This window comes from Aquarana catesbeiana, linkage group LG08 (assembly GCF_042186555.1).
Source record: "Aquarana catesbeiana isolate 2022-GZ linkage group LG08, ASM4218655v1, whole genome shotgun sequence".
Classification (NCBI taxonomy): Eukaryota; Metazoa; Chordata; class Amphibia; order Anura; family Ranidae; genus Aquarana; species Aquarana catesbeiana.
The window spans coordinates 297,929,622-297,942,661 of record NC_133331.1 but is presented as its reverse complement, the minus strand read 5'-3'; the positions used below and the strand labels follow the sequence as shown (position 1 = coordinate 297,942,661).

The 13,040-nt window shown below is 46.4% G+C and overlaps 1 protein-coding gene across 1 annotated transcript in view; it reads right to left on the bottom strand.

The window, feature by feature from the left end:
* Positions 1-13,040, bottom strand: part of LOC141106844 (uncharacterized) — a 209,570-nt gene that overhangs the window by 170,910 nt on the left and 25,620 nt on the right. Inside the window, 3 exon segments of the mRNA XM_073597772.1 lie at positions 978-1,173; positions 1,176-1,264; positions 1,266-3,406. Of these exon segments, the coding sequence (XP_073453873.1) occupies positions 978-1,173; positions 1,176-1,264; positions 1,266-3,406 (2,426 nt within the window).

Genomic DNA, 13,040 nt, shown 5'->3' with positions numbered 1-13,040 from the left:
TACTTAGTGCCATATAATAGCCAAATGCAGTTTTCTCTGTACTACATTAATGGTTGGTATAATATTGCTGGTTTAATTATCTTATGTCCTTTAATGTGACAAGCATTCAGCCAGCTGTGCCAAATTATGGCCGTATTTTCATTAACACAGCAATTTCCTATGACCGTCATCTCAATTATGGGGCAATAATGCACTATTATTACTGCAGTGCCACATTATTGCCACTAGACGGAGCCAATGACCATAGGAAATCACTGAAATAAAATATGACCAATACTGATCACGGCTGGGGGAATGTCACATTTGTTCTGGAATTTTATTGATAGGCAACTCCTATCCTCATATTGATTAGCAGTTCCAAATAAATAACTTCTGCAGTAGGGAACAGATACAAAAGATACACTCCGCATCTTCCCAAATAACTGTTCTGTTTTATTATGACACAATTGAAGGTTTTTATACACATGATAACGTAGCTATCACATTAATATTACAATTGTACTTTTATGGTAACAAGGGGCGTAACATAGGCAGGCTAATTCTAATCAGGACTGGAAAGAATGCAAACATGTCATGAAAACATTATTAGTGCCGTGTGCAATACATACAAAATACAATACAATTCTATACAGAACTTACACATTTCCTTTACACATTCATTCTACAAAGTTTATAGAAATAGACCTATAAGTGTTTGTGAAATCTTCCACCACAAAATGTACTCAGCCAATGAGAGGTAATGACTTCATTTTTATTTTTCTCCTGCTATCAATGACCAACACGGTACAACACTTCATCCATGTCTTTGGAGTGAGATCTCTGATGTACAGAAAGACTGGACTTCCTTGAAAAACAATTCCCGCACTCAAGACAGGAATAAGGCCTCTCACCCATGTGAGACCTCAAAACAGGAAACCAGATTTTTCCCCTTGTGCAGTCTTCGATGTCTGTAAAAATGTGAAAAACGTTTCCCTCACTCAGGACAGGAATATGGCTTCTCCCCCGTGTGTAATCTCTGATGATATGAAAGAGTGCACTTCAGTGAAAAACATTTCCCACACTCAGGACAGGAATACGGCTTTTCCCCCGTGTGCAATTTGTGATGTTTGGAAAGTGTGGACTTATCTGAAAAACATTTCCTGCACTCAGGACAGGAATATAGCTTCTCCCCATGTGTAATCTCTGATGATATGAATAAGTGGACTTCAGTGAAAAACATTTCCCACACTCAGGACAGGAATACGGCTTCTCCCCCGTGTGTAATCTGATGTCTGTAAAAAGTGGACTTCTGTGAAAAACATTTCCCGCACTCAGTACAGGAATACGGCTTCTCCCCCGTGTGTAATCTCTGATGTCTGTAAAAAGTGGACCTCTGTGAAAAACATTTCCCGCACTCAGGACAAGAATATGGCTTTTCCCCCGTGTGCAATTTCAGATGATCGGAAAGATGGGACTTCTGTGAAAAACATTTCCCACACTCAGGACAGGAATACGGCTTCTCCCCCGTGTGCAATTTCTGATGTTTGGAAAGTGTGGACTTCTCTGAAAAACATTTCCCGCACTCAGGACAGGAATACGGCTTCTCCCCCGTGTGCAATTTCTGATGTTTGGAAAGTGTGGACTTCTGTGAAAAGCATTTCCCGCACTCAGCACAGGAATATGGCTTCTCCCCCGTGTGCAATCTCTTATGCGTGGTAAGAACAGACTTCTGTGAAAAACATTTACCGCACTCAGGACAAGAATATGGCTTTTCCCGTGTGTGCAATTGCTGATGATCGGAAAGATGGGACTTCTGTGAAAAACATTTCTCGCACTCAGGACAAGAATATGGCTTTTCCCCCGTGTGCACTTTCTGATGATCGGAAAGAGAGGACTTCACCGAAAAACATTTTCCGCATTCAGGACAAGAATACAACTTTTCCCCTGTGTGCAATTTCTGATGATAGAAAAGAGTGGACTTCACTGTAAAACATTTCCCGCACTCAGGACAGGAATACGGCTTATACCCTGTGTGCAATCTCTGATGTGTGGTAAGACTGGACTTCACCGAAAAACATTTCCCGCACTCAGAACAGGAATGTGGCTTCTCCCCCGTGTGCAATTTCTGATGGTGAAAAAGAGCGCACCTATGTGAAAAACATTTCCCACACTCAGGACAGGAATATGGCTTCTCCCCTGTGTGCACTTTCTGATGATTGAAAAGAGAGGACTTCACTGTAAAACATTTCCCGCACTCAGAACAGGAATACGGCTTCTCCCCCGTGTGCACTTTCTGATGACTGGAAAGAGAGGACTTCAAAGTAAAATGTTTCCCGCACTCAGAACAGGAATATGGCTTTTCCCCAGTGTGCAATCTCTGATGTGTGGAAAGACTGGACTTCCGTGAAAAACATTTCCCGCACTCAGAACAGGAATGTGGCTTCTCCCCCGTGTGCAATTTCTGATGATCGGAAAGATGGGACTTTTGTGAAAAACATTTCCCGCACTCAGGACAGGAATACGGCTTCTCCCCCGTGTGCAATTTCTGATGCTCGGAAAGATAGAACTTCCGTGAAAAACATTTTCCGCACTCAGAACAGGAATGTGGCTTCTCCCCCGTGTGCAATTTCTGATGATTGGAAAGATGGGACTTCTGTGAAAAACATTTCCCGCACTCAGGACAGGAATGTGGCTTCTCCCCAGTGTGCAATTTCTGATGAACGGAAAGATGGGGCCTCTGTGAAAAACATTTCCCGCACACAGGACAAGAATATGGCTTTTTCCCCATGTGCAACTTCTGATGGTTAGAAAGAGCGTACTTCTCTGAAAAACATTTCCCGCACTCAGGACAGGAATATGGCTTCTCTCCTGTGTGAGATTTTATATGCCTAGTAAGTATGGATTCATAACGGAAACACTTCCCACACTCAGTACAGGAAAACCTCTTATGTGTTGGAAGGACGGCACCGTCCCTCATAGTCTGAGGTTCCTCAGGATAAGAGGAATACGATGGTCCGGCACCGTCCCTCACAGTCTGAGGTTCCTCAGGATAAGAGGAATACGATGGTCCGGCACCGTCCCTCACAGTCTGAGGTTCCTCAGGATTAGAGGAATACGATGGTCCGGCACCGTCCCTCACAGTCTGAGGTTCCTCAGGATAAGAGGAATACGATGGTCCGGCACCGTCCCTCACAGTCTGAGGTTCCTCAGGATAAGAGGAATACGATGGTCCATCTACACTGTGTGGTGCCGGATGGACATTTGAGGTAGTCGGGTTTTCTCCTGGACTATACTGTGTGATGTCCTCATCTTCTACTTTACAGTCTGGAGACAAAGTGAGACAATCCTCTGAGGTTTTCCTCATCTCCCGTCCATCTACTAAAATAGAAATACAAAGATTATTACTAGACATGAGCAGATTGGTTCCCCTAAACCAGGACTCCGCCCACATCAGTCAGCTTTGTCTCTGAGGATCTTACAATTCCCCCCCTCGAGGTAACTAGTAAATGGGTCCTCTGATCTCCTACCAGTTCATTTCTTTATTCATGGACCTTAGTCAGAGAGTGAGGAAACAACGAGAACTGTCTTTTATAGGAGTGACAGTGATGAGGGGATTATAGGACGAGTGTCCCCACCCCCTCTATCACTCATTGCCATCTTCCCAACACAAGAAGTCCTGCACTTCCTTATTTAGTCCATGATTTAGTCATGAATAACAGCTGGGCTGAGCCCCACCAGAGGTCAGAGAGTGAGGATGGGGGGAGAACAACCAAGATGAAGACTGGACTGATCCTGAAGACCATCAGCATTGTGTTATTGCTCCTCCCTCATTATCACTTTCTGTTAAAGGTTCCAAATTTGGAGAATGAACACATTATTATAAACATGTAAAAGTCTGTATGTAATGTACAACATAGAGTATATAGTGCAAGGGGTCAGGAGTATGTAATAGGGATGAGCCCGATGTTCGAGTCAGCCCCCACTCCTGAACTGTACCAGGCCACATGCCCTCAACATCAGGAGGGTGCTTTGGGGTCAAGGGCCTCATGTTGATGGGGACAAGGGCCTCATCCCCACCACCCTTGCCCAGGGGTTGTGGGGGTCTGCGGGCAGGGGGCTTATTGGAATCTGGAAGCCCCCTTTAACAAGGGGACCCCCAGATCCCGTCCCCCCTCCCCTATGTGAATGGGTATCGGGTACATTGTACCCCTACTCATTCACCATATAAGTGTCAAAGAAGTAAAAACGGCAGTTTTGGACAATTCTTTTATTTAAAAAAAAAAAAGTGCCCCACAATGTAAATCCATCGTCAATCACGGCGTCCAACAGTCCCGAAAAATATAAAAAAAAAAAAAAAACGAAAAAACTCCACCTCCCCGTGATTGTTGTCTTTTTTCTTTGGCAGCTGTTATATAGGCAAGGGCGGGGCCACCCGGTGACGTAAATGGGTGACCCCGCCCCCCTCTGACATCACAAATCACTCTGCCAGAGATCTTGCTAGACCCGGGCATGGGGCAGAAGACCCAAGATACATACCCCAGGTGCCTAGGCTAATGCCTATGGTAAAAATCAACATTGTGACTGCCAGCTGAACCCCAGAATCTCCATAAATCCAGTCTAGATACATAAATTGTGTCTGCAGCACAGAGAAGGAAGATTATCCGAGAGAAATACAGGAATACAGGATGGGGAACACAGCTCAGGAAAGTGACCAGGGGATTACAGGCTGATATCACCCAGTCCCCACCCTACTCTGGACCAATCAGTGAGCAGTATGGGTGGAGGAATGTATTTAGTGGTAATGACCCACCTGTGCTGATCTCTGTAGGAGTGTCCTCCTCTATAAATGTCCCCGTTATTCCATCCTCCTCCATAGACTGCTGATCATCCCTCACATACGTCTCTTCTTCTTCTGCTTTAACCTCAAATTCTATATCAATTGGATCTCCACTCTAAACCAAGAAAATGAGAGAAAATATCATCTGTAAAATATAAGATTTATTATTGTGGCATCACAAAAAAAAAAAACACATCCTCTCCACAAGTCCATGTTTAAGATGCTCCGATCTACCAACCTTGTAACAGTGAGGGATGGTGTGATCTTCCTGTGTGGAATCCCGGGAATACAGAGGACGGGGACATCTCTCTGGTGGGTTCCTGGTATTAGGTGGATCCATCATATCCTTGTGTCCTTCTGATAACTCCTCCATCACTCCATTCTCCTCATCCTCCTCTTTATACTCTTCTTTAACATCAATATTATCATCCCCGAGGTTTCCACTCTGAATATATAATAAAACATTCATTGTAACAAACATGCTGTGTATAAATCATAACTACCAATAATTGTCAATCATCTACCTGATGATGGTGAGGGATGGTGTGACCTTCCTGTGTGGAATCCCGGGAATACAGAGGACGGGGACATCTCTCTGGTGGGTTCCCATTACTGGATCCATCTGTAGGAAACACACACACTGACTGAATACATTGTTTCTATGTGTTTATCAGATGATGGGGGATCTAGGTGGACCCTCCGTACTGCTCTCTCCTAAAGTCTCCTCTTACCCGGTGATGTGGGGGGCGGCTGATTGTCCATCATGATGTCCTTCCGAGCACCGCTCACCTCTCCTGTCAGCAGCTCGATGATCTCTCTGGTGACTTCTAGAATCTTCTTTTTATTTCTCTATTCTATCAGGGAGGGAGGTGGAGGCAATGTGATGGTCAGATGATCTCCAGACTTCACAGGAGGAAAACTCTAGATTTGAACACAAATACTAAAAATCAAATGTCATTCCCAGAATCCTCCTCACCTTACTGGCCAGGTCTCTTTTTATTTAAACCCTACTTCATGCTGAGGTTTCTTTTCCAATAGTTTTTATTGAAATCAAGTTTTGACAAACAACAAGGGTTCTCAGTGATACAAGTTTTGTGTCAACAACAGTGTTACAATAGTGCAGGAATATGTAATTGGCGGACCTCCAGCTGTTGCAGAACTACAACTCCCATGAGGCAGAGCAAGACTCTGACAGCCACAAGCATGACACCCAGAGGCAGAGGCATGATGGGACTTGTAGTTTGGCAACAGCTGGAGGTCCGCTAATTGCATATCCCTGCAATAGTGGGTCTCAGATCAGTGCAAATGGATTATATAACTGTACTAAGACAAAAGGTACCAACCCTGTCCATTCCTGCCCCATAAACCAAATGATGGGTCATGAGATGCCTAGAATTCACTCATCGATAAAACTGTTAGCTGTATACCTAACGATAGTATTATTAAAATTTATAACAAGTCAAGGCTATTCTGGAAGACATAGTTATTGAGTATACGCTGGGCTTAATGTACTTTAGTGCCCACTATCAAATGTATGGGAACCCAACTAAGGGGGACAAAGTAAAAGTTTGTATGAAGAAATGAAAGAAGAGAAAAAGAGGGAGAGAAGAAAGAGAGAAGAGAAAGAGGAGAAAAAAAAAAGAAGGGGTGTATAAAGAAAAAAAGGGGTGTGCGATCGATCTCCACGCTCCAGACTACCGACCTCTCCCCCCGCCCCTCATGGTGACAATTACACGTAGATAGTTAAGCGGCCATGCTATATCACAGTAAGGGTATTAACATTCAGCGTAAATACCACAATCTGACAATTTCTGCTCATGAGACTGAAACAAGGCAGTTTTGTGCCAACAATAAGGAATTTGATACCTATGAGAAAATAGCAACTAATGATGATGGCCTATATCGCAAACGGAATTCGGCCATAACAGAGTGCATCAATTTTTGTTTTTTTTTTTAAAAAAAGAGAGAAATGGAGAAGAGAACGGAAGGAAAGGATGGAATGGGGAAGAGGGGAAGAGAAAGAGAAGAAGAGAGAAGAAAAAAAAAAGGGGGGGGGGACGAGAACAGTGTCCCGCCAGCCACACACCCTACCGTCCTTTATAGGCAAAAAATTGGTTCATAAGTATCGAGAGTATTCACCAGAGAAGCGGAACTGATCCCAGTAGAACCATCTGGTTTTGTGTTCTTCTGATTCGTCCCGAAGAGCAGAGGTCAGATGCTCCATGCTTTCTATATCCTTCACTCTGGCGAACCATTGGGCGATAGTAGGAGGAGACTGTTGTTTCCACATGGCTGGAATGCATGCTCTCAGTGCATTTAGTAAATGTTTAAGTAATTATTTGTTGTATTTTTTCCAGGAAAGAGGGATCAGGTTAAGAAGAACTGCTGCAGGGTCTCCGGACACTGAGATATATAGAGGACTTGCCGCCAGAATGGTTGGATGCGGGGGCATTCCCAGAAGATGTGTAAAAGCTTGCCCCTGTGGGAATCACATCTCCAGCATCGATCACTCAATAGTGGGAATAGTTTGGCTAGTACGGATGGGGTTCTATACCACCGTGTCATGATTTTGTACTTATCACTCCATGTCCACAGGTCCAATCAACACTTCCCTTATTCAACCCTGCTACTATAGACAAGGTTGCTAAACTTTTTCCCAGCGCCCACCCAACCACCTGCCCCCTGGAACCTGTTTCCTCGCCAATCCTACGGTCACCCTCTGACAGTGGTGAAGCTAGGGTGGTGCGGCCCGAGCCCGGATGACACCCGCCAGAGGGGTGACACCATCCAGAGTGTAGCGAAAGCCCTGGGCTCCTTTGGCATTTTTTTTTTTTGGCCAGAACACCTCCGGCGCCGCGGCCGCACCTGGCCTGTGATTTCCTCCTCCTCCCCTCCTACTGCTCTGCTGAGCAGCTATCTATCCTCCACCCGGGCGGCACGGCTATCGCTGCACACTGTGTGCTCGCCAGGTGACCCCTGGGCGTACCGAGTACCGGAGACTAAGCTGCCCGTCCTGGCCCTGACACGGTGCGGTATTGAGCGGGAGGTGGCGGATTGCAATGGGGGAGTCCACCACCGCCCAAGGTGCTGAGGTGAGCTGATGTGATAAGGGGAGTGGGGGGGGGTCTGGCATGCACCAAGTTACAGCTGAGTCTGCTGGGGGGGGGCTTCTGGACAGTATCTCACAAAAGTGAGTACACCCCTTTTGTAAATATTTTATTCCATCTTTTCATGTGACAACACTGAAGAAATGATGATACTTTGCCACAATGTAAAGTATCTTGAAAGACCTGCCTCTATTGGTAGTCATCTCTGAACAGCCATGGCGGACTGACTGGCAAGTGAGATAATAGGATTTTTTAAAACAGCTTACCTGTAAAATCCTTTTCTTTCGAAGGACATCACGGAACACAGAGCCACAGTAATTACTGATGGGTTATATAGGTATCACTGGTGATTGGACACTGGCACACCCTATCAGGAAGTTCAACCCCCTATATAATCCCTCCCCCTTGCAGGTATACCTCAGTTTTGTAGCCAAGCAATATAGTGTATTAGAAGAGGGGCGGGACCTCTGTGTCCCGTGATGTCCTTCGAAAGAAAAGGATTTTACAGGTAAGCTGTTTTAAAAAATCCTATTTTCTTTCTCGAACATCACGGGACACAGAGCCACAGTAATTACTGATGGGATGTCCCAGAGCAATGCTACCTGAGGGGGGGGAACCACGACCAAGTAGGGTGCAATCAGACCTGAGGACCCTGTACCGCTGCCTGCAGCACACTACGCCCAAAGGCGATATCCTCATGCCTTCTCACATCCACCTGATAGAATCTGGTGAATGTATGAACTGAAGACCAGGTTGCGGCCTTGCAGATTTGAGCCATAGAGGCCCGGTGATGCACTGCCCAAGAAGCACCAATAGCCCTTGTGGAATGTGCCCTGATCTGAAACGGAGGAATCTTCTGTTTCAAACCGTAAGCTTGAATGATCAACTGTCGAATCCATTTAGAAATGGTAGCTTTTGACGCTGCCTGTCCTCTATTGGGACCCTCTGGCAGCACAAACAAAACATCCGTCTTGCGGATCTGAGTAGTTGCCCCTAGATAGGCCTTAACTGCTCTTACTACATCCAACGAATGTAGAGATCTCTCTTCCGGAGAACAGGGATCTGGAAAGAAGGAAGGTAGAACAATGTCTTGGTTTAAATGAAAATCAGAAACCACCTTCGGTAAAAAACTAGGATGAGGGCGTAGTACCACTCTATCCTTGTGTATAATCAAATAAGGCTCCTTACAGGAAAGAGCTGCTAATTCTGATACTCTTCTAGCAGAAGAGATGGCCACCAGAAAAATTAATTTCCTTGTCAACAAGACCAAAGGAATCTGACTTATTGGTTCAAAAGGCCGTTTCTGTAACACAGCCAGGACCAAATTCAAGTCCCAGGGGTTTAGGGGCGCTTTAACCGGAGGACTAAGACGCATCACCCCCTGCATAAAGTTTCGGACCAAAGAATGCGAAGCAAGTGGCCGCTGAAATAATACTGATAAAGCAGAGACCTGGCCCTTGATGGTACTCAAGGCCAGCTTCATCTCTAATCCCATCTGTAGAAAATCAAGGATTCTACCTATGACATATTTCCTGCGATGCCAACCTCTGGATTCACACCAGGTTATATAAGCTTTCCAGACTCTATGATAAATCATCCTGGAAGCTGGCTTCCTTGCATTAATCAAGGTAGATATGACAGGACCTGAGAGCCCACGACTCTTCAGAACGTGGGTCTCAATAGCCAAACCGTCAAATTTAGCGTTTGTAAGGCAGGATGGAACACTGGACCTTGAGATAACAGGTCTGGGCGTTCCGGTAGTGTCCACGGGGAACCTACCGTCATCCTTACTATTTCTGCATACCAAGTCCTTCTGGGCCAAGCGGGGGCCACCAGAAGTACCGACTTCCTTTCCTGCCTGATCCTGCGAAGGAGTCGTGGTAGTAGCAGAATAGGCGGGAATGCGTAAATCAGTGAGAACCGATGCCACGGAATCACCAACGCATCCGTCCCGCATGCAAGAGGATCTTTTGTCCTTGCCACAAATCTGTCTATCTTTTTGTTGAATCGGGATGCAAAGAGATCTACATCTGGAACCCCCCATCTTTGGCATATGGCCCAAAAGACGTCGGGATGCAGAGACCATTCCCCTGGAAGTAACTGCTGGCGACTTAGATAGTCCGCCTGCCAATTCTCTATTCCCGGGATGAAAACTGCCGATATGCATGGCACATGCATCTCTGCCCAGACTAAGATCTGGTTCACCTCTTTTTGAGCAGCTCGGCTCCGGGTGCCTCCCTGATGATTGACATAAGCCACTGCTGTGGCATTGTCGGACTGGATCCTGACCGGACAACCCTGTAGCCTGATAGTCCAGGCTTTTAGAGCTAGATGTATCGCCCGGATCTCCAGAATGTTGATGGGTAAGGTCCTCTCTGTCTTGGACCATACTCCTTGGACCGCAGCCTGTTCCAGAACTGCTCCCCAACCTGACAGACTGGCATCTGTTGTTACCACCGTCCAGGTAACCGGTAGAAAGGATTTCCCCTTCTGCAGGTTTTCGGGTATGAGCCACCAATTGAGGCTCTGACGCACCGCATGCGACAGGTGCATCGGAAAGTCTAATGCCTGAACCTTCTTGTTCCAGGTCGACAGAATACTGTGTTGCAGCATTCTTGAGTGAAACTGAGCATAGGGAACTGCTTCGAATGAAGACACCATCTTCCCTAGTAGCCTCATACAAAGGCGGACTGAGGGACCCTTCTTGGTCCTTACTGTCAGAATCAGCTCTCTCAAAGCAGTGATCTTTGCCTGGGGTAGAAATATTTTCTCCTGGCTTGTATGTATAATCAGACCTAAATATTCCAGTCTTCTTACTGGTTTTAGGAAAGACTTTTCTAAGTTGAGGATCCAACCCAGGTGTTCTAGATACCTGACCGTGGTCCTCAAGTTTCCATTCAAAGAGGCTACCGACCGGTCTATCAAGAGCAGGTCGTCTAGGTATGCTATGACAGCTATACCCTGAGCCCTTAATCTGGCCAGAGGAGGAGCCAAGATCTTTGTGAACACTCGAGGTGCAGTGGCTATCCCAAAGGGCAGAGCCATAAACTGGAAATGGCGCCCTCCTACCTCGAAGCGCAGAAACTTCTGATGAGCAGGAAAAATGGGCACATGCAGATATGCATCTCTGATGTCTATTGATGCCAGAAATTCTCCTCCCTGCAGGGTGGGAACTACTGTTCGAATTGATTCCATGCGGAAGGATTGAATCCTTAGGAATCGGTTCAGATCCCTTAAGTCCAAAATGGGCCTGACATCCCCATTTGGCTTTTGGACCGTAAAAAGGTTGGAATAGAAGCCCAATCCCTGGTCCTTTGCGGGAACTATCATAATGACCTCCTGCGACAAAAGTCGCTCTAACGCTAGAAGGAGCGACTGCTTCTTCTCTGGGTCTCTGGGAACATTTGATCTGAGGAACCGAGGAGAAGGGAATTCCTGAAACTCCAGCTTGTACCCTAAGGTTACCGTGGAGACTACCCATCTGTCCTGGAAGTCCTCCTGCCAGAGCTCTGAGAATTGTCGCAGTCTTCCCCCCACTCGAGTGAGCGGGGGCGCCCCCTCATGCAGAGGTCTTAGTGTTTTGCCTAGTAGGCTTCTTTCCCCAGGACTTCTTTTGTCCCTGGGGTTGACTCTTGTCTCTGGACCTCGATGGAGGCGGCCGTCGAGACTGCCTGGAGGCTGAAGCCCCCGGCGCTGGGGAAAGAGTCCGTTTGAAAGAGGGACGCTTACTCTTCTTCTTGACAGGTAAGAGAGTGCTTTTCCCACAAGAGATTCTCTTGATATAGTTATCCAAGTCCTCTCCAAACAACCTTGCACCACGAAATGGAAACCCAGCCAGTAGCTTCTTACATGGTGCTTCGGCTGACCAATTTTTCAACCATAGGATTCTACGTATATGCACCAACCCCAGTGAAAGACGGGAGGTTTGCACGATAGAATCTCTAATGGCGTCAACCACAAAGCATAAGGCCGCTGGAAGGTTAGCAAACCCCTGGGCCTGCTGTTCAGGTAATACTTTGATGACCTGCTTAACATGGTCTCTTAAGTATTGACAGACTCCAATCGCTGCTATTGCAGGTTGGGCCACTGATCCTGCTAAGGAGAAAACATCCTTCAATAGGGATTCCATCCTTTTATCTACAGGATCCCTGAGCATCTGAGCATTGTCTACAGGACAAGTCAGGCTATTATTTATGGAGGAAATGGCAGCATCAATAGCTGGTATTCCCCACATTTTAATAAACTTTTCTTCCATCGGATAAAGTGTTGAAAACTTTCTCGGCGGAAAAAAACGTTTGTCTGGGTGATCCCACTCAGAATAAATAAGCTTTTCAAGTAAAGTATGAACAGGAAAAGCATGTGCTGCTTGGAAAGGTTTCAGTGACCCCAAAGCAGAAGAGGATTCTTTAGCAGTTTCAGGTATGGGCAACTTAAATGTGGAGCGGACCAATCCATTGAGGATCTGCACTAAGACTTTCTCCTCTTGGGAAGTCGCAGAGGGTCCCTCTCCACCTGAATCCTCCGAAGAGGAATCATCCATCCCATCCTGATCCTCTGAAAGGGATTCATCTCCTTTATCCCAGAGCTCCTCTGTCTGAGGGTCTTGGGGAACAGAGGAAGGCCTAGTGCGTTTTCTTCCACTGAGTGAAGACGTAATCACGGCCATTAATCTTTCCTCTAGACCATTAATGGTTGAGGAAAAAACCTCTTGTGTAATATATACAGGGGCTGAAGTGCCAGAAGCAGGTGTAGCCCCTGACCCCGATGGCTCTCCCTGGCTAGCCGTTCCTGGCCCATCTTTAGGGGGGAAGGATGCTGCCGACAGGGGGCCCTCAGAACCTGAACGAGATCCCCTAGTGTCTCTGGTTCCTGGGGTGCTTGAACCTCTTCTACCCATAGTGCAAAGCAACAAGGTGTGAGGTATACAAATGAACACTGTCCGCTGAGCAATGTAGTCTGGCTAAAAGCCTTGCTACCCAATGCTCAGTCTGGTGTTACTTCAGTAAATGCTGCCTAGGAGAATGCCTGTGTCCCACCTTACATGCGACCGTCAGCTCTGTGTCTCTCAGAAGGCTGAGTGCACCTGTACAGAGTGCCTTTAATAGCCTGCAGCTGGC